The 24,621-nt window shown below is 42.9% G+C and overlaps 1 protein-coding gene across 2 annotated transcripts in view; it reads left to right on the top strand.

Moving 5' to 3' along the window:
• Positions 1–8,460, top strand: part of LOC148506323 (EF-hand calcium-binding domain-containing protein 6-like) — a 192,593-nt gene extending 184,133 nt beyond the window's left edge. For both annotated transcript variants that reach the window (XM_088447002.1, XM_088447003.1), the window contains exon 19: positions 8,009–8,460. In XM_088447002.1, coding sequence (XP_088303128.1) covers positions 8,009–8,263 — 255 coding nt within the window. In that variant the 3' untranslated portion in view covers positions 8,264–8,460. The remainder of the gene's footprint in view (positions 1–8,008) is intronic.
• The last annotated feature ends 16,161 nt before the right edge of the window (positions 8,461–24,621 follow it).

The raw sequence follows: 24,621 nt of genomic DNA, 5'->3' as shown, positions 1-24,621 counted from the left end.
TATTAATATACATACGGAGAGGTTGAGAATGAAAACATATAAGAAACTAATGAAGGATGTTATAGTATCAAGGGCCTATTTACTGTACCAAACCTAAATGCCCCATTAATCATGCTTTTCCCTGAACTGCCGGGCTCAATGTCGGGAACGACATTGAGCATATACACTGAACGATATCGTTCAGTGACGTCACCCTCCATCATCCCTGATCATGCACAACCTGACGATATCGTCAGGTTGGTCTGCAAGTTCAGGCAATAAAAGACATTGTTAACGATTCGCAGGAGCGAGCATAGAATTGAACGCTATGAACGATAATGATATCGTTATCGTCCATATCGTTCAATTTATCGTCTAGTGTGTATGAGCCTTTAGTCTCCAGTGTTGGGCTGCAGAGATTTCTGCTCTGCAATGATTTCTGTTCTGCGGTGATATCTGAAAGTGCAGTGATTTGGGAAGCTATACTGATTTCTGTCCTATAAGTCACTCTGCTCCTGATATACCCCATTCCAAACAGTCAGAGAATACGCCTGCCTACACTGTCATTTACTCCTAAATTGCATTGTTAACCAGGTGTAAATTACTGTGTACCTTGTCGAAGCTTTCCCCTTTAGTATATTATATATACATTCAAACTACGTTTTTTTTTTCTGTTAAATCTATTTTATTATAGTTTTCAGATTAACATCAAAACATAGCAGTGTAAATCAGAGATTGCGAATAATACAGATGAATATAAAATTGCATCTATTACTGTGAACACTTGGCTTACCGAGCCTGTTGCTAACATTCAAAGTGCAGCATATAATGAAAGGTTGCAATCCCATCAGTACAATATACATGAATAGCAAATTCCAGATAATACAGAAGAAGAAGAAATAGAAGAAGAAATAAAGAGGGGGGGGGGGCACACAAGAAGATAGTGGGGGGAGAGTAGAAAGAGGAGGGGGAGGGTGGTCTGAGGGTCTGAGATAGATAAATAAATGAATTCTTAAACATAAAACTCTGAGAGTCTTAGCTTAGCTAACTTATAATAAAGGCTATTACATAAGCAGGATTATAAGTTCTGTAGCAGTTGTCTGTGGAGGTACCACTCCGTCCGATCAAAAACACTAAATATTTGATTCTGTATATTATTTTCCAACTTGTCGATATAAGGACCCCACTTTTTGTAGAATGCTATGACGCCTTTTTCAGGGTCTGTCTGAGCAGATTTTCTATCTAAGTATAGGATTTGAAGCATCTTTCCCTTTACTTCAGCAAGAGATGGGGACGAGCAAGAAATCCAGTGCTTTAGAATAATTTTTTTTGAGACCGTAAACAAAATAGTAAGGATGGGTATTAGGTGACTTCGAGAAGGCCCCAAGTCCCATCCTGAAAAATTAATACATATACATACTACTGGGTCTGGTAGTACATGAACCGAGAATGTTCCATTAATGAAAGCTATAATCTTATTCCAGAAACATCTAATTTTCCTGCACTCCCAAATACAGTGAAAAAAAGATGCTGAGCTAATATGACATTTGTAACATTTTCCAGTGTGTGTGGGGTGAATTTTGGCATACTGTGCTGGAGAAATATATGCCCTCTGTATTGAACGTAGATCGACTTCTTGTAAATAGGAGGAATTGAGTATTTTCATGGTTGAAGCATAGTATTTGTGAATCTTCGTAGCTCCTGAGAGGGAAGGGATATCTCTCCTCCACTGAGTCAATAACTTATCCCAATTGGATTGTGAGGAGATCTCTATTATTAAAGAGTATATATATTTAATACGAAATGTGGATTGGAGGCATATAGAAAGGACAGTTTTTATCGGATCTATATCTAGTTTTAAATTAGTATCAAATGGAGGGGGTAAGGACTGTAAATAAAGACGAGTTTGCAGGTACATATAAACATTTGTCTGTGGGAGGTCATATGTCGACTTAAGTTCAGAGAATCGAAGCAATCCGCCCCCTGGGTCAAAAACTTTCGAGGAATTTGATAACCCCTTATCTCTCCATGTTAGAAAATGGGTGTTTGACAGAGATGGTGGAAAAGAGGGGTTTCCCCATAGTGGGATATAAGGGGATGTTAAATAATTCCTCTGCAACTTGCAATTTAAAGACCGCCAGGCAAAATATATATCATGAAACAAAGGATTATGGAGTATGCGAGAGGGTATGTCAGAGGGTTTGGAGTGTAGTTAAAGCTCCTGGAGAATATGGGGAGAATACAGCTCTGTCTAATTGTTTATTGGTGAATATCTCACTTTCTAACAGCCAGTCAGCAACATATCTAAAAAGAACTGCAAGAGTATAGGCAGCATAGTCTGGGACCCCAATACCACCTGATTGTTTAGAGGCCATGAGTTTATTTAGGGCAATAGAGGGTTTCTTAGACTTCCAAATAAAACGAGTCTTAATTGCCGAAGGCGAAGAATGTCTTTTTTGGAAAGACTAATAGGTAACATTTGCATTACATAAAATATTTTAGGGAAAATAATACTCTTAGTTACTGCTGCCCTTCCTAAGATAGAGAGAGGGAGTAGTTTCCAATTATCTAGTAAAGTATTAATTTTAGTAATAACAGGGGAAAAATTTTCTTTATATAAAAGGGATATATCTGCAGGAATTTGAATCCCTAGACAGGTTATTTTCTTAGAAGTACATTTAAATGCAGCAAAGGGAGAATCTAGAGGGAGTGGCTGAGGTTGTGTATGTAGGAACAATAGTTCCGATTTGTCAATATTTATTCGGTATCCAGCTCGGCCCCCATAAGACCCAATTATTCGTAGAATTTCAGGAATTGAGTTTTCTGGATCCGAGATGAACAACAACATATCATCAGCGAACAGGGCTATCCTCATCTCCACGTCCCCAACCCTAATACCTTTGAAAACAGGTGAAGCCCGTAAGGCAATAGCCAAAGGTTCCAATGCTATAGCAAAGAGAAGCGGGGAGAGAGGACAGCCCTGCCTAGTTCCCTTTTGAATCGTGATTGGGGGAGAAAGAAAGCCATTGCAAGAAATTTGGGTCTGAGGTGCGGAATATAACAATTTAAGATATTGAATAAACAAATCTGGAAAGCCAAACTGTGCGAGAGTGTTAAATAAGTGAGGCCACTTTACCAGGTCAAATGCTTTTTCAGCATCTAGGGAAAGAATCATATGATCTAGTGCAGTGGTAGAAGCATTAGACTCAGAAACAGCAGTAAGAACTCTTCAAACATTTACCTCTGAGTGACGTCCCCAGATAAAGCCTGTTTGATCTGGGTGGATGAGCCCAGGAAGAAGGATCTTCACACGGTCTGCAAAAATTTTAGTGAGTAATTTATAATCTGAATTAAGAAGGGATATGGGACGGTAAGAGCCAGGTAAAGAGAGATCTCTGCCAGGTTTAGGAATTACTTTTGGAATGGCTGTATTAAAATGAAGGGGTAATTTAGGGGATTCCAAAATGGAGTTGAGTACTTTCACTGAAGTGTCGCCTATTCTAGGTAGGAGTATTTTATAGAAATCTCCGCTAAAGCCATCTGGGCCAGGAGTTTTATTACTTTTAATATGTTTTATCGTATGCTGTATTTCCTCAAGGGAGATTGGGGCTGTGAGTGATTGGGCTGCTCCAGGGGAAAGTTTTGGGAAAGGCAGATTATTCCAAAAGTCAGAAGGAACATCTGTACCGTCAGAGGCTGTTGTCTGGGGTGTCTCAGACTCAGAGTAAAGGTTAATGTAGAAAGCTCGGAGTACTTCTGCTGCCTCCGCATTAGAAGTGGTGAGAGAACCTTGAGGGGTTTGTAAAGGTTGTGTTATCATAGGAGGGCGCGAGCCATTGAGAAGATTAGTTAAAAGTTTCCCTGTCTTGTTGCCAAACTTATGGAAGCGATGGTTAACTGAAAATAAATATTTGTCACCCAATTGGGCCATAAATTCATCAAAGTGTGTTTTGGCCAAGAGATAAGACTGCTTGTTTAATGAGGTAGGGTGTGATTTATATTGCCGAAATGCTGCAGTCAACAAAGATTGGGCATCTAAATACCGTGAAGTGTATTTTTTATTGACCGAGGATACATATGATATAATATTTCCTCTGAGCACAGACTTAGCTGTCATCCAAAATAATATAGGGTCGGTATCTAGATGGGAGGAGTTATTGAGACTGTATTCTTCCCAAGCGGTTTCTAATCTATCTCTAAATTTGGTGGATTTGGCCAAGTACGATGGGAATTTCCAAGGTTTAGGCAGAGATGCTTCGTCCATAATACAAAGCGTAATTGAAATTAAGGCATGGTCAGAGATGGCAATTGTTTCTATTTTGGATATCTGTAACTTAGGAAGAAGAGACTGGGAGATCAGGATATAGTCTATCCTTGAAAGAGTCTGGTGTGCAGCCAATAGGCAGGTATATTCTCGTTCAGTAGGGTTAAGGACTCTCCACGCGTCTATAGTTTGTAATCTTTTGGCCAGCAAGGGAATTCCAAATTTCGGGAGCGAGGGAGAATTTCTAGAGGGTTGTGATTTATCCAATATAGCAGAGGAAATAAGATTAAAATCTCCACCAAATATTAATGGGTACGAGAGAAAGGGAGTAAGAAGTGCCAAAATCCTCTGAAACATTTTTTTGGAATAAGTGTTTGGGGCGTAAATGTTGCCGAACACATAGGTTTGTCCCTTGAACTTAATTTGGAGGACTATATATCTTCCCTCAGGGTCAGTGACAGTGGATATTACTTCTATTGGTAAGTGTTTTTTACTTAGGATAGTCACCGCCCTGGCCTTAGAGTTATACGTGCTGTATCCAAGGACCGCCAGCTTAACATATTAAGTTTCACAACCTCATCTGGGCCTAGGTGTGTCTCCTGTAACAGTATAATATCAATTTTTATTTTATTTAGGTTTAAAATAATTTTTCTCCTTTTAGCAGGGGAGTGAATACCTTCAAACATTCCAGGATCCGATGCTAAGAGAAGACATATTGCGGTTTAGAGAGTAAATGTGACATAGGCTTAAACAGATATACAGTATTAAACCACCGTGGGAGGGAGATGAGGAGGGAAAGAATGGATGGGAAAGGAGGGGGGTGGAAAAAGACATACATTTCACTAAAGAAGAATATTATGAGACACAGCATATATTGCTTAATGAGGTGCAAGCATAAACAAAAAGAGAAATATAGTAATATACTGTGCTTCCGGGGAAAATCGCATGTAGATTTGTCAAAGAACCAAATTTTAGACTTGTATAAACTTCCAGCCAGAGTGGGGAAAAGAATGAGCTCACACCCAGCTCACCAAACCGGTTCTAAAACACAAATTAAAGTAAGTAACTGACCCCCCATAGGAGTTATAATATATTCTCAGAAGAAACTACTGTATTTATAAAACCATACGGTACTATCTCCTGGGGAAATCGTAGTGCCTAGCATTGAAATATACAACAATACCTAATAGAATATGTATACACTAGAGGTGAGCGGGTTCGGTTTTACCCGCTCACCCCTAGTATACACACTATTATCAAGACTTAGAGAACATAGAAAATGGATAAACACGAGAGACAGTCATGTGATCTATCCGTCGGTAATGAATGATTCCGGATCACATTACTTAATAAGATAGAGCCAGAATCTTTCAATCACGTCTCATTGTTGGTGAATTAGTTTATTTCTGATTTCCTCTTCAGAAAGGGATACTGATTTCATTCTGTGGGTTGATCACTGATATCAGAAGAAGTTGCCTGAGAAAGTTCCTGTAGGTACGCAGTGGCATCCGCGGGTGTAGTAAAATCTTTATGGGATGAGCCATCATATATCCATAGTTGGGCGGGGTATAATGAGCCAAACTTGCGGCTCTCTGCAACGAGTTGGGAGCATATAGGGGAAAACGCTTTGCGAGCCCTAGTGAGTTTCCACTGAATAGTCTTGAAAAATAAAGAGCTTGTGGTCCTCCCACATTATATTTTTCACTCGGCGAGAAGCGGACCAGAATGCCATTTTGTGCAGATAATTGAGGCATTTAAAAAGGGTGACTCTTGGGCGAGGTCTGTTGGGAGTCGGAGGAGGGCCGACTCTGTGTACTCTCTCGATTACCAGATCACTACATTCCTGTTCAATCCCTAAGATGGAAGGCAGTGTGTTGCGCACAAAGTGTGCTAATGCAGGGCCTTTGACCGCTTCAGGAAGACCTACTAATGTTATATTATTTCGTCTAGAGCGGTTCTCTATATCGTCCAGTTTATTCCAGATTTGATACCCATCCTGTTTTAGCTCCTTTACTGAGCATTTTATCCCATATATCTCATGCAGGGCTGCACCCACTTGATTCTCTGTTACTGTGACTCTATGGGAGAGCAACTGCAGTTGTTGAGATATATCAGCCACTGCCTGTGTAAGAAGGGGTGTCATGGTGGATCTGATGGCTTCCACTATTTCCCCATAGGTGACAGGGGAGTCAGGAGGGCGGCATACCTGTGGGTTAATAGAATCCTTCTCTGTAGTAGGCTTTTTAGGAGCCGGGAGAGCGTGATCAGCTCCAGCTACGGCGTCTGGCGCCATATTGCCGCGTTTCTTCTCCTGTCTGCCAGGCAGTGCTCCCTGTTGTATTGCGGGGGCGTTGTGCCGGTCCACCCAGCGATCCATGTCTCTCCCCAGGTTAGTGTATAATCAGCGGGGACGAGGAGGGGGCAGTTTTGGAGGCTGAATCAGCCTTTAAAAGTTTTTTTCCGGCGGTGGGTGAGCGGAGCTGAGGATGCTGCTTCCTCACTCCATATAGCCGGAACCGGAAGTCCCAAATTCAAACTAAGGTTAATTCTTTTCAAATCTCAGCCTTCAATAGTATGGTACTTTTCAGGACCCATTCTTTGTTAAATCACAACCACAAATTAAGTTCCACAATACCCATGCCACCAAAAAAAACAATCCAGTCTGGGTTGCAGATCCTCAGGTGCTAGAAGTTAAAAATAGGCAAGACACGAGGAAACCTTGGAAGTACACGCACCAGGGGCAGAACTATGGGAGACAATGGAGGCGCCAGCACTGAAGGGGCACCTCCTCCATTGCCAACAATATATTCACCCCACTTAGGGCTGTAACTATGTACCCGGAGTGTACTGTCACGACCGCTCAATACATGGCAGCTCCTCCCAGCACCTGAGAAGCCACCATACACTAGTGGAGAGCTCCATGTCAGACCATCAGCTCTCGCCTACATCTATCTATAGTATGTCCCTACTCATTGGTGTTGCTGCTCCCCAGATTATGTTAGTGTGACACGTCCGGCATTATAATGTCAGCGGCTGTGACGGGGGGCACCAAATTATAATTTGCCTCCGGGCGTCTGGGATGAATTTACGCCACTGACAAGCACTCTTGGCAGCTCAACAACAGAGACAAGCAGTCGCTCAAGAGAATCACACTTCAGTGTTGAGGTAACAGTGTCGAAAAACTCTATATAAATGGATAGATAGGGCCTTTTCATGGATAATAACATGTTAGCAAACAGTGGGGTCCTTTTCAGGTTCTATGGAATAGGGTTATAGGCGAGGACAATGTAAAGGATGAAGGCTACAGATGTACTTCAAGTTCCATTCTTCAACCCTGGCAATGCCGGGTATCCCAGTTAGTCATGAAATAAATTGAATGACAGCTATAAATCAAAGAATGTGATAAATTGTTGTAATAACAGCTTAAAGGGCATGAGAATCCTGTCCAGGCTGTTTCTGACGATAGATTTAATAAAACCTGACACCAGCAACTTCCTCATCAGAACTCTCATAGCAGGTATCCTCTGTGTGCACAATGTAGGCGATTGTGTTTCCTCCATCTCTCCATTGAAGATTATGTTTGTGATAACAAGACATCTGTGATTGCACTTAGGGTGATTAAACTGTTTCATTTTTCGATGGAGTTGCTATTATTCTGTTTCTTGTTCCATATAAATACAGCCATTGATCTATTTTAGGGTATCAAGGTTTTTCAAATTGACATAGGGGGATTTAAACATTAAATTCATCTCTTCTAATGTACAGCTACAAGGAGAATGGAAGACTCTTCGAAGAGCTTTTAGGAAGCTGGACATGGAAAGCATCGGCTACTTATCTTTGCCTGAGTTTAGATCGGTTTTGAAACTCTGCAACTTTGTGCTGGATGAAGATGAGATCTATCACGTCATGTCCAAATATGACCAGAATATGGATGGCCGAATCAACTACAAAGAGTTTTTAGAGCACACATGTAAGAAAGAAAGTCTCTCTGCCTCATCCAGCCCACGCCACACTGTGTAATTGTTCCTAGGCTCGCTCAAACAGACAACTCTACTTAGCTGTTCAAGGTTAGGAAATCTGCGGCTCTTCAACTTCAATGGAACAAGGGAATGCTGGGACTTGTAGTTTCTTGCCATCATGTAGATTTATTCTTTGTTCAAAGTCTTCATGATTGATTAAAATAAATGAAGCTAATCTTGTGTGGCATGTAGTAGGAACGTGTCATCTCTGTGGATTTACTATCAGAAAGTCAGAAGTCAGAAATATAAACTTTCATAATACTTTTGCACACTTAAGCACAGAGGGCCTGATTCAGAGATTAATGCAATTGAGCGATTATCATTAAAATGCGCATGCGTCTAAGGCGTACTGTGCATGCATCAAGTTACATTACCGTCAGCAGTCAGGGAGCATTTAGAGGAGGTAACGGGGGGGTGGCAGCAAAAATGCAGACGTGTCCAGACCGTTTTTGGGGCGTGTTGCAGACTGCTACTGCGATCCCGTATGCAGAAAACATGGCTCCAGCGTCTCAGTTCAGTCAGTCATTCTGCGTAAACATAGGGTTACTCAGAAGACCGATTATCAAACAGTCTGCGCCCGATGCTGCGCCTTTGTACAAAGATGCTTGGATTTGCAAAGCTGTCGGTGGACATCTCAATACAAATCTAGGTGTCTGCGACATTTGCATATTTTCTCACAACCGCTGTGTACACATAATTATCGTCCATCTCTGAATCAGGCCTAGATTTAATTAGCCACTAGGTTCCTTGGAGTTTCTGGGTATTGCAGTAGGTAAAACCACATCTTTGTCCGGCAGAAACAAAAATAAGCAAGATTGTCTTACCCTAACCACCCTATGAGTGTGATCGTGCAGGGTTCTCAAGGAACTTCGCAGCTAACTGAATATGCCCATTTATGGGGGTGATGTTAATTTCATATCAGTGTAAAAATTGCATACATTACACATAATCAACAGTAAGCCACTTGGGCAAATTACTTTTTCATGTCTTGCTCTACAGTCTTCTGTTCTGCTTAGTACTCTTTTCTCATCATTGTCACTGCTCAAGCTCCATCCTGTGGGTCTGTATATCCCGTCTTGTGCACCTAATTCTGAGCTGGGAATGAAAAACAAAAATAAAGCAAGTAACTTTTCATCTTGGCAAAACCATGTTGCACAGCGGATGTGGAAGAGAGAAAGTGTGCAGAGAGATTTACATTTGGGAGGAGTGTGTCCCAACTCAAATTTAAATCTCAAATTTCTAGTGTGGTGTCTAAAATCATCTACAGCTTGTTTTACAGTGGTAATGTGACCAGAGAAAACTGTTGATGTGGGAGCCACTGACCCCTAAAGTAAGAGACTGAGTAGTTCAACTTTCTTGTTATATAAAAATGAGGGGCTAATGTAGAGTTGGCGTCAATTGCAATCCAAAATGAAGGTGCAGTTTGCTGTCATTAAACAAAGCCACAAGTGCAACAATATTCAAAGTGGAAACTATCTTAAGATGTGTGCTGGTCGGCAACAGCAGCAAATACACCTGCTTTATGAGAGGCTTACATCACTTACACTTATGCTCACTAATGTACATTCCATTTCATGCATCAACAAAACTATTAAAACCATTGCTTCATCATGCATAATATATGCCCAAGCTTGCGATAAAGCTCTGTCCCTGCTAATCCCCTTTGGAGCCTTATCACGGTATTTTCGCAAAAAATGCCGTAATTAAGTGCCCGCGCATGTGCCGACTGGTCGCCGCTGCTACCCCCCCTCGGGCGCTAAGCCCCGCCCCCCAGCGCTAAGCCCCACCCCCGTTATCGTGGACCCCCCCGCAACCCCCCTCTCCCTTACTTACACTTCCCTGCATGCTGCAGGCCTCCGGTGATGTTCTCCATTCCTCCGGTCAGGTGTTCTCCCATACTGCACTGCTGCCCGATCACCTGATGACCGGGCAGCAGTGCACTGTGGGAGACCAGCTGGCCGGAGGGGAGTCATCACAGGAGGCCCGATCACCGGTCCCTGGAGTCAGGTAAGTAAAAAAAATGTTTAATGTAAAAAAAAGAAAAAAAAAATAGTAATCAGCTTGCGGTCTGTTTAGACCACACAGCTGATTACTGGGACCGACTCCCGGCTCTGCTCTCCCCATTAGAGCAGGGCAGGAGGCCTGTAACCGGGGGAGACCCTGGATAACGCCACCTCCAGGTGGCGTTATTATCACAGGGCTTCCCCCGATATTTTTTTCACATTTATTTTTAGTAACTATGGTCGGATCACATTTCCCATTACAATTATGGGAAATGCGATCTGCTTTACTAAAAATAAGTGATACTTGGGGGTTGGAGTAGAATTTTACAAATTCTACTCCAATTGCCCTGTAATAACTATAGGCGATACTAAAGTAATGTGAAAAGTGTGTGAAAACACCCTTTTTCACATTATTTTAGTAAAAATAATGTTGATAAATAGAGCCCATTGTGTTCCAGCACACCTGCTCCAGTATTTGCTTCACAGCATTCAGCCTCAGTGTGTTCTTGCACACTTGCTCCAGTATTTGCTCCACAACATTTTGCTCCAGTATAACTCAGCAAACATGCTCCAGTATTGCTTCCCAGCAGCCTTCTCTATTAGTGCTCCAGCACTCAGTTCCAGTGTTTCCTGCAGCCTGCTTCAGCTGTGCTCCCGGCACACAGTTCCAGTGTTTCCTGCAGCCTGTTTCAGCTGTGCTCCCAGCACACAGTTCCAGTGTTTCCTGCAGCCTGCTTCAGCTGTGCTGCTGGCACCCAGTTCCAGTGTAAAGCAGTCTGCTCCAAGATATCCCATATACTGCTACAGCCACAGGCTATCCTGCACCTGTTCTCAAAATCTGTCCTACCCATTCTGCAGCATCAGTCTTCTGCTACTACTATTGGCCTGCATGAGGAATAGGATTATAAAGGGAGGGGGCTCAAACTTTTATTTTTTTGTTTTGCTTCAATAGGACAGACCTTATAGCTATACTGGTAACTATCTTGTCATAGAGAGGCATCTCTATATATAGCTGTATATATTCCATATAAGGTACAACAAGAAGACAACATGAAATAAAATACAAAGGGAAAGAAAAGCCTGTAGTGGTGATCAGACTGAATGGGTCCTGATAGCTGTAATGAAGGAGAGGCCCTAGGCATTAAGATAACACAACGTGTGTGGCCTTAACACAATGACTATTATTGCAGATGAGCACCGAATCCTAGGTAAGTGTTAGCTCAAAATCAAGGACAGATGCATCAAGTTTCATGGAAATGGGTGGATCCTCCAGCAACACTCTAGTATCATGCCAGGTGACACACGTAAAACAAAAGGAAATTTGAAAGTTAGAAAACGTGGGATGTGCATAGTCTCTCTACAGTGCTCCAGCACCCTGCAGCATCATCTGTGCATTGTCTCTATACTGCTTCAACAGTCCTGCAGCATCATCTGTGCATTGTCTCTATACTGCTTCAACAGTCCTGCAGCATCATCTGTGCATTGTCTCTATACTGCTTCAACAGTCCTGCAGCATCATCTGTGCATTGTCTCTCTACAGTGCTCCAGCAGTATCATCTGTGCATAGTCTCTCTACAGTGCTCCAGCACCCTGCAGCATCATCTGTGCATTGTCTCTACACTGCTTCAACAGTCCTGCAGCATCATCTGTGCATTGTCTCTCTACAGTGCTCCAGCAGTATCATCTGTGCATAGTCTTTCTACAGTGCTCCAGCACCCTGCAGCATCATCTGTGCATAGTCTCTACACTGCTTCAACAGTCCTGCAGCATCATCTGTGCATAGTCTCTCTACAGTGCTCCAGCACCCTGCAGCATTATCTGTGCATAGTCTCTATACTGCTTCAACAGTCCTGCAGCATCATCTGTGCATAGTCTCTCTACAGTGCTCCAGCAGCATCATCTGTGCATAGTCTCTCCACAGTGCTCCAGCAGCATCATCTGTGCATTGTCTCTCTACACTGCCCAGCAGCATCATCTATGCATAGTCTCTCTACACTGCCCAGCAGCATCATCTGTGCATAGTCTCTCTACACTGCCCAGCAGCATCATCTATGCATAGTCTCTCTTCAGTGCTCCAGCAGCATCATCTATGCATAGTCTCTCTACAGTGCTCCAGCACCCTGCAGCATCGTCTGTGCATAGTCTCACCATTGCTCCAGCAGCATCATCTATGCATAGTCTCTCTACACTGCCCAGCAGTCCTGCAGCATCATCTGTGCTTTGTCTCAACACTGCTCCAGCAGCATCATCTATGCATAGTCTCTCTACAGTGATCCAGTAGTCGCAGCATTATCTGCGCATAGGCTCAAGATTGCTCCAGCAGTCCAGCAGCATCATCTATGCATATATATGGAATGGTACTTACTACTCGCACGTTGCAGCACCAGCCCCCATCAATCCTCCCCCCACCCCAGACGGTCACAAACCGCACATCCCCCTACCCCACTCCACCACGAAGCGCATCCTAACCAACCAACTTCCTATTATATGTATGCATAGTCAATCTACAGTGCTCCAGCAGTCCTGCAGCTTCACCTGTGCATTATCCCTCTACAGTGCTCCAGCAGTCCTGCAGCTTCACCTGTGCATTATCTCTCTACAGTGCTCCAGCAGTCCTGCAGCATCACCTGTGCATTATCTCTCTACAGTGCTCCAGCAGTCCTGCAGCATCACCTGTGCATTATCTCTCTACAGTGCTCCAGCAGTCCTGCAGCATCACCTGTGCATTATCTCTCTACAGTGCTCCAGCAGTCCTGCAGCATCACCTGTGCATTATCTCTCTACAGTGCTCCAGCAGTCCTGCAGCATCACCTGTGCAAAGCCTCATTACACTGCTCATCAGTCTTTCTCCTATACTAGAGAATGTTGTATCAAATCCTGTAGTGTTACTGTGCTAGTACCTCCCAACACAATGGACTGTAGTGCTCCTGTGTTTTGATACAGTTAGCATCATGCCTGACAATTGTTTCACTATACTGCTTCTGCAAGTTACTTCTCTGTTACCTTCAATTGCCATCTCAGTATGCAAGTATTCTTACTTCCCTCACCAACCTCTACTAGTCTGGGAGGCCACGACCTGTCAGCCCTCTGCCACATACTCCATCCCGCCTTGCAGCGTTTCTTGGAGAACTCCAGGAGACTCATTAGACTATGGGTCTCCTGGCTAGCAGTGCCAAATCAGGGTAATTTGGGTAAAGAGCAGTGCTCAAAATGTGCCGGTATGTAACAGTGGGGCCCATTTATTAAGGATCGCATTTTGCAATGCGATCAGGGCATGCAGTACCGCCCATCTGAGTACCTCTCCGAAAAGAGCCCGTCCCTGCGATGTGGGCGGAGCGCATTCCGGGCTGCTGCGCATGCGCAGTCCCGAGGACTGCACATGAGCGGCGCCCTCCGCCGGCTGAAATGCGGTGAGTGCCCATAGGACACAGCGGCTAACGGTATCTTCAGATGGCGTTAGCTGCTGGGGCCAATATCGGGAATGCTTCGCATTCCCGATATTGATACATTTGGCAGCATCGCATCCCCCATAGAAACCTATGGGGGAGGCGGCTGCTGGCGGCAATGGAGGGATTGCAGCAGGTATCGGAGATACCTGCTGCGGTCCCTCCTTCATACATTCGGGGGATACTTAGTATATGAGGTAAACCCCCGAATACAGGTGTTTTCGGGGAATATATCTCAAATGCACTTTGATAAATGGGCCCCAGTATGACATACCGGCACTTCGTTCAAGCACTACTTTTTTTTTTTTTTTAAGTTTGCTGAGGGCGGAGGTGTGGCTTAAGCGCCGGCATGTCTATCAGCCAATCGGTGGCCTGCAGCGGGAGACTACTGAATGGCCGACGTCCATCTTGCAGGAAGCTGTACGGAGAAGCCGGGCTGAGCAGGGACCGTGGGCAGAGCAATGGCTGCTGCGGCTGCGTTGCCTGATGCTCCTGCTCGATGCTGCTCCTGATGCCTGGAATGGAAGTGAGGAGGCGGAGTGTGTGACGTACTGAAGCTGCTAAACACACGTCCGGCTGCACTCGCTCGATTTGAAGTATGTGTCAGGTAAGGGGGCCCGGCTGCTCCATGTACAGTAGCAGTATCCTTTACATGACTTCTGCTACAGGTCTCCTTACTTACACTGCTGCGGAGCTTGCACATAAGGCGCCTGCATCTTTGGCCAAACATGTACTAAGAACCTCTATAAAACCATAAAATATAAATATATATTTCTTCCCTTATTACAAAAATAAACTATGTATATCCATACTTATCATGCCCTGTATTCCTGCAATAAGCATTATAGTTTGTTTACATTTAAATATAAATTAAATAAAATATGTTTATATAATTTATAGTGATCATCTGAAGTCACACCTATTTAATTATACCTTTATGGCAAGTGTATTGTAGATGACTTAAATGCAACAACTCCATGACAAAGATAAATAAGTGGGCAGTGTGTAGGGAAATGCCCTCCCCAACTAAACGTATACAACTTCTTACATAGCTGTCTGTTGCTTAGTAATTAATCTTTTATGTATAGATTGAACGTTATATAGAATGATCTTAGAACATAACTTTTTTCCAAAAATGACAAACATTGTATCTATGTAACAAAATGATAGTAATAAAACACTACAGTATTCTAGTAGTTAACAATATCTGTGGCTTTCTAACCTATTCTGTTGTCCCAAAATGACATATGAACATGACACACATAGGCATCCACTCTTACACCTGTTATCTTTCTCTTGGTGAAGGATGAGATTAGTACATGTTCCTTGCACTGCCGACAGCTGCGGGTGAGGCACCTGCACAGTCCATTCTATAGAGGGTCCCAGTGGCTTTGGGATAGACTGGTGTGTGTGGTTTCAGCATGGCTATCTGTATGTTCAATAACGCTTCGAAGCACAAGTGAGCTCTGTATTAAGGAAAAGGAGGGGGACCCTGTGCAGACTCAAGACTCCTAGCCTGGTTAAAAAAAGGAATCATGTAGCTTTGTTTCACAGAACAGTGCAGAACCTTTGATTTCATGGAGATGATTATATTTATTCTTGCCTACTCAAGGGTGAAACCCAAGAAACACGGGATTGTCCCATTCAGGGCTATTGCAATGAATTAGCTCCAGAAGAAAAAAAAATAGCAGCTTTTTTCTTTTGTTTCTTTTTTTTGTAGGGATTTGATTGGAAATCGGCCCGACACAACTTATTTAAAGAAAAGAAGCTAAAAAAGAATACAGACATATTAATTCATGCATTGTGGGAGAAGGGAAAACATGTCTAATCACAATCTGCTGTGAGTCAGTCTGCCCTAGCTAAGCCGATCTAAACAATTTTGGTAAGCTAAACTGTGTCAGGTTCGACTTTTGCCCAAGAATGGTGAATTGAGGCTATAAGACCTGTCTACAGATGCCGAATAATAACCACAGCACAATGCAGGGGGACCCAACGCACAAAGGTCCTTCATACAACTACAAGGAGCATTAGAAGTAAGAAATAAATGTGGTGTCCCTTCATTCATCCATGTAACAAGCCTTAGGTGTGCTCAGCTTTTTCATCAATTCAGTATACTGGACTTTAGGTGATCTATTCTGTTTTAGTGTTTCTAGCAGGGGGTAGTCTTTATAAAGGCTCGCTGTGGGATAGGTAGAAATGTAGAGTAGATGTAGTACAAATTATAGTAAATTAATAAAACTGTGTTTATAAATAGAGTTGCTACAATTGTTTTAAAAGTTGGGATTTTATTTACAAAAAATTTTTTACAATAAAAAAGAAAGACATATATAATAATATATTAAGGAATTTTTTTACATAAGGGAATCTCCCTCCACTCCAAAAGTAACACATCACAAAAATAAAAATGTAAAATACATTTTTATAATATAAAAATGTAACAATAGCTATAATAATAATCATCATCTTCCCTGACTGTATTTGAGCTAATACTATCATGTATAAGAACACGTCTGAATGCAATTTAAAACTATTAAGCTATCCTCCGTATAATTGTGTATGTGCAGCTATTTATCATAATTTGTAATGTAGATCATTTTCCTAATATTGGAATACTATTAAATATTTTTCTGAAAAAATATGGAAAATATATTTTTTTATACATTTAAGATAGACACCATCCATCAGTAAAAGAAAATAGATATATTTCTCTTCCTGTCCTATGTTGCAGATATGAATAGCAGGATCTGATCAGTATAAGTAATAGGTTTAGTTGCACCTACATTTTCCTTTACCTTCATGTCACTTAACATGAGAGTAAATGTGACCATAAAGGGCCTAATTCTGATTTGGGAATAGAGGGCCTGATTCAGCTTTAGGAATAAAGTAAGATAAAGCAAGTAACTGTGAATCTGGACAAACCATGTTGCAATACAAGGAGTACAAATACATACACTATTTTTGTATGCAGAGTAAATACTGGCTGCTTTTGCATGTAGCTCACAAATACTGCACAGCTTTATTTTTACACTGCAATTTAGATTTCAGTATGGAAACATCCTTTCCAAATTTGCACATTTTTAATCTGTCCCACCTGCAGTCCAGCATGGTTTTACTAAGATGCAGTTACTTGTTATATTTTACTTTATTCCATACATGCCTACCCTCCCAGTTTTCGAGAGAGGCTCCTAATTTTTCGGGTAACACCCCGCACCCCCGGAAGGGTAGGCACTTCTCCCGCATTCTGCCCACTTCCTAGTGAAGTGGGCAGAAAGGGGAGAATTTCTGTGGGTCCCCGTGTAGGGGGCGGGGCTTAATGATGAGATTCTCAGTGAATTGCCTCATTTAGTCCTGCCCCCTATTTAAATGTATGCCAATTGCGGTAATTTTTGCTACAAAGGAGCGGGGATTAATTATGCAAACTGTCAGGCCCCGCCCCCATCACAGCCCACCTGCTTCTCCTACCAAGGCTTCCCCCGGGTAGGAGAAGCCAAAGGTAGGCAACTATGCTCTATTCCCAAAGCTGAATCAGGCCTAGAGTAAGAAATAACAAGTAACTGTGGGCCTGAGTTAGAGATGGGAATAAAGTATTATAGAACAATTAACTGTGTATCTGGACAAACCATGCTGCAATGCAAGGGGTGCAAATACATTTATTATTTTTGCATGTGGGATAAATACTGGCTGCTGTTGCATGTAGCCCACATATGCAGGACAGATTTATTTTTACACTGCAATTTAGATCTCAGTTTTGGACATCCCTCCCAAATCTAAATCTCTCTGCACATTTTACATCTGACCAGGGGTGGATGGGCAATTTAAAGTGGCCCTGGAAAAAATTCTGTAAGTGGCCCTATGTCCGCACCTGAAAAGTGGGTTTGGCCCTGTGGCAAGGGATGTGGCCTCATGTAAAATGCAACGACTGCAAGCCACTCCCCTTGTTTTCATCATGCTTCGGGAGCTGATGGATATGCACCCAGCCCCCCTCTTCAGTGAATAAACACAGCGAGCATGTGAATGAGTATTTTCCTACCTATATGATTTCTCTGCAATGGGGAACCTCTGAAGAAATTGATCCTTTCTGGACAGGCAGTGTCTTGAGTCAGTATTCACTATTCATGCAGGAAATGATATGGTCTGGAAGCCGCCTGTTTGCATAGGAGTAAAGCCAATGTCATCAACATGCAACAGAGGTTCAATCAGATAATACATAGTAACAGTAGTTTCCCTGATCAAACAATTTTATATAAAATAGATTTGCAAATTTGGTATAATTTGTATCAGTAATATGGTTTCTTTAGAATTGGTAACCAAAAACCAAATGTAGTGATGCGCTTAATCAATCAGAGATCTAAAGTGAATCCACAGCAGCTGACATACAGAGGAGACTGCCACAAATCCTCTCACAAAAGGCACAATAAAAATATATATGTCTGCGCTTAGGATCACTAAAGCATAAAAAGCAGAATGGAGCAATAAGTTTACCAAATGTTTAATAATGAAATACACATAAAAAAAGAACTGCAGTTCCTGACTATTAAATGAACAATCAGCAGGTGCAAATATGCATCAATATACACATAAGAATTGGATATATATCATAATCCTGAAATGAAGTTATAAAAAAGTTCAAAATGCATAAAATAAAGTCCTGCTTGGCAGAAAAAAGATGCTTGTGAGTTCTGATTGTAAAAGAATGTCACAAATGGCATGAACACGGTGATATAAATGCTTTCCTGTTTCCAGAAGGAAAGCCAGCAAAAAAAGGGTGTTCCTAAGCACAATAGACTCACCGCTCCCCGTCTGCTAAACAGTGGAAATCCAGATATCCCTGGAGGCTTGTATAATATTAAAGGGGTAGTGTGGATGCAGTGTGCCTCTTATGAGAACCAAGATTGTTACACTGCGTGGGGGAAATACAATGTATCACCTGTGTAGGGCTGGAGAACACTCGTACAGCGCAGTCTCCCTCCGGCAAAAGCACATGCAGCGGGGATGCCGATAACAACAGGCTGGTCTGCCACTCACCGTGGATGCAACCCACAGGGGGTATAGAAATTGCAGCAAGGAGCCTGGACACTCTGGTTAACCCTTGGTTGTATGCACTGCCACCAGGGTGTGAGGCAGTGGATGGATAAATCCCGGCTGGAAAAGGTCTCCGTATAATCTGTTTGAAGGTTTAACAGGAACAAATGCAGGTGTCAGAGCTCTCCTTAGCACAGGTGTCAGAGCTCTCCTTAGCACAGGTGTCAGAGCTCTCCCTTAGCACAGGTCTCAGAGCTCTCCCTTAGCACAGGTCTCAGAGCTCTCTTTAGCACAGGTGTCAGAGCTCTCCTTAGCACAGGTGTCAGAGCTCTCCTTAGCACAGGTCTCAGAGCTCTCCTTAGCACAGGTGTCAGAGCTCTCCCTTAGCACAGGTGTCAGAGCTCTCCCTTAGCACAGGTGTCAGAGCACTCCTTAGAACAGGTGTCAGAGCTCTCTTTAGCACAGGTGTCAGAGCTCTCCCTTAGCACAGGTGTCAGAGCTCTCCCTTAGCACAGGAGTCAGAGCTCTCCTTAGCACAAGTGTCAGAGCTCTCCCTTAGCACAGGTGTCAGAACTCTCCCTTAGCACAGGTGTCAGAGCTCTCCCTTAGCACAGGTGTCAGAGCTCTCCCTTAGCACAGGTGTCAGAGCTCTCCTTAGCACAAGTGTCAGAGCTCTCCCTTAGCACAGGTGTCAGAGCTCTCCCTTAGCACAGGTGTCAGAGCTCTCCCTTAGCACAGGTGTCAGAGCTCTCCCTTAGCACAGGTGTCAGAGTTCTCCCTTAGCACAGGTGTCAGAGTTCTCCCTTAGCACAGGTGTCAGAGTTCTCCCTTAGCACAGGTGTCAGAGCTCTCCCTTAGCACAGGTGTCAGAGCTCTCCCTTAGCACAGGTGTCAGAGCTCTCCCTTAGCACAGGTGTCAGAGCTCTCCTTAGGACAGGTGTCAGAGCTCTCCCTTAACGTGTTTTCTCCCCTCTCACAGGAGTTTTATCAAAAGGCACCCACATCCCCTTGTCTCTCCTGCACCATCCCAATGTCTCTCCTGCATCATCCCCTCAGTACCCTTAGCACCATCTCCCCAGGGCCCCTAGCGCCATCTCCTCTGTGTCCCCAGCATCATCTCTGTGTCCCCTCTGCCCTCTTATATTACATTGTGACCCACAATCTCCTTCCCTTGTATCACCCCATTATACAGTAACCTACCCCGGTATCACCCCATTATATACTAGTACATGGTATCCCACAGTAAGTGCCCGCTGCCCCTATATACCCCTCAGTAAGTGCCCCCACTAGCCCTGTTTCACCTGCAGAAAATGCTCCCTGCTCTTATATCACCCATAGAAAATGCTCCCTGCTCTTATATCACCCATAGAAAGTGCTCCCTGCTCATGTATCACCCACAGTAAGTGCCTCCTGCTCCTATAGCACCAACAGTAAGTGCCCATTGCCCCTGTATCAGCCACAATTAGTGCCCCCCTATCTCTATATCACCTTCAGTAAGTGCCTCCATGTCCCTGTTTCACCAACAGTTAGTGCCCCCCTGCCCTTTTCACCAACAATGAGTGACTCCCTGCTATACCACAATTAGTGCCCCCCTGCCCTGTATCACTCATAGTTAGTGCCCCCTGCCCATCACCCTCAATAAGTGCCCCCCCCCCAAATCACCCACAGGAAGAGCCCCCACCTGATGAACCAGGTGAAAAATATGTTTCAAAATGGAAGATTTTTAAAAATCTTTTTCTGGATTGGGTGGCTGAATCTGACCATAGACACTGAGGGCCTTATTCAGAGATGTACGCTAACCTGATGGTCAGCGCACATCTCCGATGGTGGAAGGACTGCGCATGTGCAGCCCTCCATTTGCTCGCAGTATCTCCCAGCCGCAGCCCGCAGTTTGGGAGCGTTCCCTGGCAGTGTTCCCGTAAACGGTGGTGTGTCGTCCCCGCTTTCTGGGAGGGATGAGTCCAGGATCTGCTTGGGTGCACACAGACTTTCTGGCCTCGCAAGGTGCAAGGACCCGGTCAGGCTGCGTTAAGTTTCAGGTACTGCAGCCTGGCCGAAGGGACAACAATCGCGACCAATAGTCCGATGGTGACCCCAGGCTGCTACCTCGGTCGCAGCGCTGGGATCACGCAGATGTCTGAAACCTCCTTCTGCATTTGCATTTTAAATGGACGTAATTGCACAGTCACATATACCTGTAATAAAAAAGTTCCATAACGTTCAAAATAACTTTGACATATGTAACACCATTCACTCATACAATTTCAGTGTTCAATCTGACTTAAAACATTTTATTTTATTTTTTATATAAGTAATAAGTATAAATGTGTATGTTTGTCTTTTTAGTTTAAAGTTATAGCTTTCCTAAGTGGATACAAAATGAGCTGATAACTGCACACACAGATAGACAGATTATACATAGACAAACAGAGTAATATATGTAAAGTATGTATGAAAAGACACCAAAGACAGCTAGTTACCAGTTGAACATATAGTTTTAAAGCAGCAGAGACTCATGGCTAAAAAACCAACGGGGAAGCTGAATAGATAATACAGTATTATCTCCACAGAGATAAAAGGCCACAAAAAAAGAACTATATAAAATAAGTAAAACATAAAGGAAATTAGTATCAGTGATATTATTGTCACAAACGAAACAATAAAAATAGTGATATAAAAGAGATACGTACAGTATATGTTGAAAAAAGTGTTTTTTTTTTGGTCAGACAAAAATAGATGTGTAAGTTTATGTTAATTACATAAAATTATTCATAACACATAGGGGTGGATTCAATTGCACATTTAGCTGCCTATTACGGTGCACCTCCATAGGTTGAGAGCACAATCTGCTTCCTCTAGTTAGCATGCGGAGACCACCGGCACCTATTCTGGCGGCTTCCACAGCTAATTATATCTGCTCATAGGGTTGTAGGGGGTAGTATAGCATCACTTAGGGGGGGATTTATCCACGTCTCGCGCTATACAATGCAGAGATTTCCAACATTATAAAGCAGTGGACGGGGCTACGATGATGCAATTCAGAGCGAAACACCCCATAGGACTCCTCCGTACCATCTACTTTCGTCAGGTAAGTGTGTGGGAAGGGGGCATTGCGGGAGAGTCAGCAAGTATGATTTAAATCAAAATAACAGTGCTACTAATTAAGTCACCTGCAGGGGTGTTTTAAGAGAGGAGGGGGCCGGTGTGCAGACTCAATGCGGGCCCCCTCCTGTCTCGTGCGGTGGCCGGCGGGTGCAGTAGATTCTTGCTTAGTGCCAGAATCAACTGCGCATGCGCGGGGGTCCGGGAAAATGGCGCCTGTGCAGTTTTCCCGGGGACAGCAGTACTGCACCATTTTCCCAGTGATTTTTGCTGCTCTGCAGCGCCGACCCGCAGAGCAGCAGTCTGGAGACAACAGACGGGTAAGTATAAAGATAATGGGTGCAGGATGTGCGGTGTGGGCCCCCTGGACCCAAGGGCCCGTGTGCACCGCACACTGCACCCATTACAGATAAGCCCCTGGTCAAGTATTGTTATCCTTAATACCTGGACTGTTAGTGCATCTTGAGGACTGAGGTTGGGAAACACTGCTATAGCTAAAAGATGAGTTTTGTGACAGCACTTGAATGATTGAAGGTTTGGGGAGAGTCTGGTCAGAAATCATAGTAGGTTCCATAATTGAGGAGTACGCACAGAAGAAATCTTAGAGGTGGGAGTGAGAGGTGGCACAGGTCATAGGCAGATATAAAATTACAAGAAAGAGTGCACATATCTCTTGATAAGGTTATATATATATATATATATATATATATATATATATATAAAACACAGATTTGGAGAGGGTTTTGACGGTGTATAGGGCCTGATTCAGCATGGATCGCAATTGTAGCCACGTACGCAAATCGTCCGATTGTTGCGTACTGCATATGCACCGCACTGTGCATGCTTGCCAATCGCACTGCGATTACGGATTACGGACGTGGAAATCCATTGCAGAGTGAGTGACAGGCCGTGAGCATTTGGGGATGGTGACGAGGAAGTGGTTGCAGAAACGCAGGCATGCCTGTCCGTTGGAACGCCGTTGCATTAGTGTGCATAAATTAGCCACTGTGATTGCCTACACAGCTTGAGTACTCACAGCGTGCGACGAGACTCGCAATTTCTGAGTCAGGTCAGACCTGCTGTAATTGTGGGTGACATGCCGATGTTCTGTGATGTTACCGATGTATACGCAGGACTGCGAGGTATTACGTATGTGAGAAAGCAGTAGTGGGCATCTCTATGCTGGTTGAGCGGTGGCAGACATTAGCATATTTTCTCAGTTTTATTGCGTGCAATCGCAGTTGCGATCCGTGCTGAATCAGACCCATAGTTTGAACTGGATTCTGAAGGAATTGGGAAGCCAGTGTAGGGATTTACAGACTGATGCTGGGAAGGTGGAGTGTGAAAAGAATAAGATCAGTCTTTCTGTGTCATTTAGGATGGATTGTAGAGGACATACTGTATATATGTGAAGGGAAGGCCAGATGGGAGGAGGTTGCAACAGCCAAAGCAGGAAATAATGAGAGAGTTTATAAGGGTTACCGTTTTGGTAACATCCAGGGTGAGAAAGAAGTTTATTCTGGCATCTGTTTTAAAAGGGAAGGCAACACAACAACGCAAGGGACTGAATGTGTGGAGCTGTGAGCAGAGGTCAGGATGACACCAGGCCATCTCTCAGGTCAGAGGGCAGCTTACAGATACAAATTGCAGGTCAAATCTCTCCTTGACCTCTTCCCCCTATACTAGATTGGTGATTTTTTTATCCCTGCCTTAGACAAAAAGTCTCCTTAGAAATTAGTTTACATTAAGCAGATATAAAATGTAACAGTTATTGGAGAGTACCTTATCTGTATCTCATCTCTTGTAATGTTAATCAACGATTGTGTTACAATTGGAAAACTAGTTTAGTATGTGATGTTGTAAAATAAATAAATACAATTTTAAATATTTGGAGCACTCTCAAAATATCTAAAAACAATATAAAAGTAATGAAAAAAAATAATAATTTTTTATCCCTTTAAAGCAGACTCAAATATATTTTGCTTTCATCATGTACTCCAAAACTATTCTTCATTTTCACTTTTATATAATTTTCTTGTGTCTGTTTATCCTGTAGCTACTGGTCCCATATTTGTGTTCAGTACGTGACAGCATTACTGAAATTTCCTCTGCCATCATTTTGTCATCTGAATTGATAACACTAGTATGTGGATGCTAGTACTAGGCCACATATACATTTCCTATATTATTTAACTATTCCAACGGGCTACAATACAATAGATCACTTCTAATGAGCTCATGACCATTTTTATGTTTGCTGGACAGATCATTATGATTTTATATTTTATGCACTGATTATTGTGCTTCTACACCTACTATTAACAGTTTCATTTAATTTGCCATCAGTCTATAAACATTATTGATCATAGTTATTGCCAGATGTAGGGTAATAATTGCATAAGACAAACACAGTACTATAAAGTGTAAACATTTTTATTACAAATTTTACAGTATAAATATATATAACTTTGTACAGTCCACATAGCTATCACAAAAGAAAAAGTATAGCATTTTAATAAATTAATGACCACATTACAATATAGAAGTATTCACATAGTAAGAACAAAGATAACCCAACCTGGTTTCACTTACAGCAGCTAAACATTATAAAGTATATTTGGACAATCATTGCTGCATAACTAGCGCCAAAAATACAAAAACTTGTCTTTTTGGTTTTTTTTAAGACAAAATTATCCTAAATGTTATAAATGCACTTGCTGCGATAATGATACTTTCAGTTCTTTGTCTCTCATATGGTTAGACATTTAGGCCCTCATTCAGAGCCG

Source organism: Taudactylus pleione, unplaced genomic scaffold (genome assembly GCF_031769625.1).
Source record: "Taudactylus pleione unplaced genomic scaffold, aTauple2 ptg000408l, whole genome shotgun sequence".
Taxonomy (NCBI): Eukaryota; Metazoa; Chordata; class Amphibia; order Anura; family Myobatrachidae; genus Taudactylus; species Taudactylus pleione.
This window is presented reverse-complemented; position numbering and strand designations above follow the sequence as displayed.